At 39.6% G+C, this 5,740-nt stretch overlaps 1 protein-coding gene across 3 annotated transcripts; it reads left to right on the top strand.

The window, feature by feature from the left end:
• The first annotated feature begins 1,024 nt into the window (after window positions 1–1,024).
• Window positions 1,025–5,591, top strand: LOC114735517 (glutaredoxin-C6-like). Of its 3 annotated transcripts, XR_003739276.1 has the most exons (3): window positions 1,026–1,558; window positions 4,315–4,376; window positions 4,468–4,587. XR_003739276.1 is itself a non-coding variant. In XM_028923216.1 (2 exons), the coding sequence occupies exons 1-2, from the start codon at window positions 1,133–1,135 to the stop codon at window positions 5,352–5,354; spliced, it is 441 nt and encodes a 146-aa protein (XP_028779049.1). In that variant the 5' UTR covers window positions 1,026–1,132; the 3' UTR covers window positions 5,355–5,591. The 3 variants fall into 3 exon arrangements, 2 of the variants coding, with proteins under 2 accessions (XP_028779051.1, XP_028779049.1); XM_028923216.1 differs by lacking the exons at window positions 4,315–4,376; window positions 4,468–4,587 and adding an exon at window positions 5,340–5,591; XM_028923218.1 differs by lacking the exons at window positions 4,315–4,376; window positions 4,468–4,587 and having other exon boundaries at window positions 1,025–1,564.
• Window positions 5,592–5,740: the final 149 nt, after the last annotated feature.

Here is a 5,740-nt window from a genome sequence, read left to right as displayed (position 1 = left end):
CGAGGAGCGAAAAGAGCTGCCCTGGCACACAATCACAGGATTTTACCACCCGCAAAGTGATGACGTGATCACCTATCTCCCAGAAAATGCTCAAATCTAAAGCTGTTCTTCACAATAACTCCAGCCCACCATCCTCATCCGCGCATCGACCTCTCCTCTACAAATTACACATATATTCGTTTTACCTCCCTTGCGTGTGTATATATGTCACCTTCAACGGTCCACTTTTTTAGCCGCCTCTCATAAAAAAAACCAACCGAACAAAAGAAAAACACATTAAAGTTTAGTTATTAAAAAAAATCTGGAAGCAAACCAAACCATAATTTTAAAAATAATTTATGATATACCAAATACATATAAAAAAATACATTAAAATTTAGTTACTAAGAAGTGTTTAGACGAGACCTAAATTATAATTTCAAAAATAATCTTGTAATAAAAAATATTTTCGGACTGAACCAAACACCTTTTAAATTGGCTTCCTCCCCCTCAAGCTTCGCATACGCGACTGTGTCCACATCACACCGCCCTTGGTGCCCGCAGACAGATGACACGTGGCAATGTGTAATTGGATGCTACCATATGCTCCTCGGCTGAGGGAAAATAAAATATCAGGCCACGTGTCTGACGGGAAACGTCACGATGACGAGCGAAGTGTAAGGCCCCTCCGATGATTATGTCATGGGCGTGAGGAGGGAAGGAACACCACACCCCCACCCCCACTCCACGCCACTCCACTCCACTATTCCCCCATGCTTCCAAGTTTTTAACTTTTGGTTACGTCATCATTGGAAATTACCGTCTCCCCTATAAGTCAATGTGACGTCATCATACTTTATGAACATCTGACCACCTCGCCCACGCGCGATCCCTGGTCGGCGATTACTCACCCTTCCTCCCTCGTAATCCTCGACGATGCATAGAGCGCGTGGGTGGAGTGATTGAGAATGCCGAGGAGGGAAGGCCATATACAGTTGGAGATGACGTAAGCAACTCCCCACCAATTTCCCTCTTATATAAAACTCTGCTCACAACTGACGAGGCGCTCCCCACTCCGCACCGAGGCTTCTCCCGTTGACATACGGATTATCTCTCTGCACTCTCCCCTTTCTGCACATCTATAATTTGCAGGATGCAAGGCCTACGCCCTTGCTCAAACGACGTCGTACCCCTGGACCTTACTCCCATGACCAACTCTGCCTCGTCTTCTGCGTCCTCCTCCTTGTCCATCGACGTCGATGAGTCCGCTGAGAGTAGAATCCAGCGCATCATATCCGAGCATCCCGTCGTCATCTTCGCCCGATCCTCCTGCTGCATGTGCCACGTCATGAAGAACCTCCTCGCCACCATCGGCGTCCACCCCGCCGTCATCGAACTCGACGACCGTGAGATGGCCGCTCTGCCGCTCTCCGACAACAACGGCACCCAAGCCCTTCAGAATAATCGCGCCCCCACCGTGTTCATCGGCGGAACCTGCATCGGCGGCTTGGAGTCCCTCGTTGCCCTCCACGTCAGTGGCCGCCTCGTCCCCAGGCTCGTCGAAGTCGGTGCTCTCTGGGTATGATTCCATCCATATCGTCATCCTCCTGCCTCCATATGTACTGTAAATTAAAAACTAAAACTTGGAAATGTATGACTGGTGTGTACTGTCCACGAAATCTGAAATCTAAAAAATACTAGGCACGAGGTGTTTGGTATTGATATGAAAAACAAGCGTATGGGAATTTAAGGGCAGATTTTCATTATCCAAAAAAGCGTTGAATCCAATCCATAGGAGAGGTAGAGGGTATGAGCCAAGAGCTAAGGTTTTCTGGGTATATGGTGGCCGTCTGGAGAGGGAACACGTGTATAGGAAGTGCAGAAATCGTCGGTTGGATTCAACGTTAAACCAAAACCAGAATAGATTGATGTAGTTGTAGTCAGACTCAGAACTCTCCGTGGTGGATTGGGTCCCATTCGCAATTATTGAGCAATCAGGGTCGTAGGTAGGGTTCATAGCCCAATAGCCTCACCGCTCTCCCTCCCGACCTTATCTATCTCTATCTCTCTGTTAAAAGTTTCATAGGGTTAGATTTAAAAATCTGGAAAACTGGGATATTTCTAGCTCGTGTTTTCTCCGTTTATGGAAGGCTAATCTGGGGTTGCTATCTGGTTTTCGATGGTATGGGACCACAAGCCGTTTACAGTGACGAAGCAGACAACCAAAATAGCCCCAAGCTTTTGCCCTTTGGGGCTGAGCCGCTCATGAACAAGAATCGATCTGATTGAAGGTTGCATGAAAGATTCATAGTGACGAAGGGACCTTCAATTATTGCCCATCGAAAAGCTGTTTTAAAATTTAATCACGTCCCATGTGTCCCGTCGAAATGGGGGGAAAAACCGATGGTTCTTTCTCCTTGTCAAAGGAGAATATATTCAGACACGAGTTTAAAATTTTAAAAAGCAAGTTTCTTCTTGTCTTTTTATGTTTGATGATGATATACATGGCCTTCACACCTACGTTAAACGTCTCTCGCTTTGCGAATATGTATGCTTTAAAAAAATTGCTGCTTTTGTTGAATTAACTTCTCATTTGCTAGAACCTAACCAAACCAGTGGAAATAAAAACAGTTCACAGAGCTCTAGGTAACTCAACGTATATATATATATTGCTCAGAGTCTTGGTATAAGACTCAGTATAAGACTCATTTAAAGGGCAGATTATATTATAAAATGAGTCTTCAGTTGAGAACTCGAGGAGTGTGTGTGTCTATGTATATATAACCAGAGGAGAGAGGAGGGTTGGAAATTTTTTGGCAGAAGGGAGGGAGGGAAGATCTATTTTCCCTCGAATAGAGAAAAAGAAAGTGGGATTGAAAGGTGGATGTATGATAGATCGATGTGGAAGAGTCATAACCCCACTTCCCACCAATGGGACCCCTTCATTTTCCTTTGGGCTGGGAAAAGACATGTTGCTCATCATACCCTTCACAGTTTCCTCCTCCAATAATTCCAAGGCCATGCCCACAATTTAACAGTGAATAAGTTAGTGCTCTTACGCTTTCCAATTCCTCTCTTTTTTAAGGGGGGAAAAATGAAATTTGCAAAATACGGGGAGCGGCGTGCATGCCCAATTGCCCATTCCTTTGATTTTACATGTAAGGTAACACGCACTGGCTGGGCCCATCTTATGTAGGGTCATCATAGCCTGACGTAAGAGAAGCTGCCTCCTTATGATTCCCACCCACACACACAAGGTATTAGGGCAATCCCTTTTCACATCATCGGCTCACTTTTCTCTCCTTATTTTTAGGTGTCGTCATGTGGCACCAAAAGAGGTTTTAATAATGCAAACACCAGTCGGGTCTAGGACAGTCAAAGGGAGCCTCCGCTAACAGTAAGCAAACACAAATGCACAGCTAGTCATTACCACGAAAATTTCGAACGTCCGATGAAAATAGAGAAACAAATGTCTGTATGGCACTGTGGCTGATACTACTCAAGTGAAGTAGGGAATTACTATCTCCGGTTCTTAATATAAAAATTTGTTTGATTTTTATTTTGATTTTAAATATAAGATTTCAATCCATTTTAGTTGTTATAGTTATCTATTTTTTTCAAAATAGTCTTTATAATTATAGTGATTCTAGCCAATACATTTTAAGGATACTTTAAGAAAGATAATATCTATTTATTACAAATAATTAATTTAACTAGTTTTCTTATCTATTCAAATTAGTCAGATAGATTTTATATTAAGAACTGAGAGTATTATAGTATTATAGGATGAAAATGCACATTTGTACAGTAGAAAGCCATGTATGAATGAACATATGAATCTGGTTGGTGTTACAAGGGACCCAAATTCACACACACATATGCATAGTTATCCTCAACATGCTGGACGGAGCCCAGCGGTAAAATGAAACAAGACCTTCGATCTGTCCCATATACTTCCCTCCGGGAGTGGAGGCTGTTAATGTACCAAAACCACACCAATTATTTGCTGATAGTTGTGGGACGCCGAGATCGCTTGCGCCGGACTCAGGCTTGGGTTATGCGCTCCGGATTCCATGTGAATGACCCCAAAAAAGGAAAAATTATTTATTTACAAGTGAAAGGAAAAAAGTATTTATTTATAAAGTTGGACTTCCTAAAAAAAAAATTTATTTATTTACAGATGAGAGATTTTTATTTATTTTTTTAATTTTGTATTGTTTCTCCATAATGACCGTGACTCACATTTCTAATTTGGAAAAATGATTATAAATAAGAGATTTTTATTTTTCATTGTTTTTTTTTTAATGACTCCACATCACATTTCCTGATTCACAGACCAATTAATATTAATGAGATTTTTACTAATGAATCAAAACCCCGTTTTCTTAATATTTATGGTAAGGAGGAGTTTTTTTTAATTTATTTTTATCTTGATTTTCATTCTTATCATTTATTGCAAATGATTTTTAAACTCAACGTACAAGAAAGAATAAGGAGGATTTGCTGCAAATGAGATTATGACCAGCGCTCTATACGAAGAAGGTATGTGCTCCCAATGTGGGTTTATTTAAGGTTTGTGAAACAATACGGCGTGACTTAGGAGGTCAACCGAGCTCTTCTGGCGTCTCACTGAAATAATATGACTTGGGGGCATTTGATTTCACAGGTCATCTTTGTTCCTTAAATTGAGTACCTAATATGAGAACTAATTTTATGCTTAAATTAACTCTAAATATAATACTACAATTTATTTTGTTTTTAATATTTATTTATTTTGTCCACAAATGATTCATATAATAGTTATATCTGTTAAGAAGCTACTATTAGTGGCTAATTCAAATACATATGATTAATAAAGGTATTTTAGGAAAGGTAACATATTTATTATAAATAACTAACTTAACTAACTTGTAATATTTTCTCTAAGGGACAATTTCAAAACATATTATTGAAAAGAATAGTTTACAAAAGTCAACATACATTTATTATAGTTAACCAACTAAACAATTTTTTTAATTTTTTCAAATTAATTATATAAAAAGATAAAAGGTAGTAATTGACTAATTAATTCACCCAAAAAAAAAATACTCCTCCGGTCCTTAATGTAAGATCTATTTAACTAATTTGATTAGATTAAGGAAGCTAGGTAAGTTAGTTAATTATAAGAAAAGTGACACATTTTTCCTAAAACACCATAATCATCTTTTTTAATACCTCTTCTTCCTCTTCTATTTGATTATGGTTGAGAGAGTATCTATAGGGGTAATTTAGAGAAAATTGATAAATATGATAAATGGGTCTTATATTTAGAACCAAAATCAACTCAAGAATTGGGTCCTATTTTAAGGACTGAAGAGTAGTTGTGTAGGGAATAGGTTTCATGTGCAGTGAGGACTGAGGAGAGAATCAGCAACGGGGTTCGTCAAATTGTACGTGATATTGCAGATGTTGTGGGCCGCCTTAAAGAACTTTACCGGCGATATGACACAGAAGCCTTCAATAGAATGTTTGAGAATGAGCCACCAGGTTCTGAACTTATTGAACAATTACTGAAAGCTGATCGGCCGGAAGAAATTCAATTATTGAAGACATGGCGGGGACGCAGTAGCTTTTTTCTCTTTCCTGCTTAATTATCTCTGCCTATTCTTACAGCACTTGCTCAAGGAAAATGGATTTTGTTAAGCTAGCAACCAAAGATATGTTTGTGACACTGCCTGCTCAAGTTTATACATGCTTTGTGCTATGACCTATCTGTACAGTG

The sequence above is a fragment of the Neltuma alba genome, unplaced genomic scaffold, assembly GCF_004799145.2.
Source record: "Neltuma alba isolate B1F8T4 unplaced genomic scaffold, ASM479914v2 tig00013217_pilon, whole genome shotgun sequence".
NCBI classification, from domain to species: Eukaryota; Viridiplantae; Streptophyta; class Magnoliopsida; order Fabales; family Fabaceae; genus Neltuma; species Neltuma alba.
Note: the sequence above shows the minus strand (reverse complement) of the source record. Positions and strands in the feature narration are given on the sequence as shown.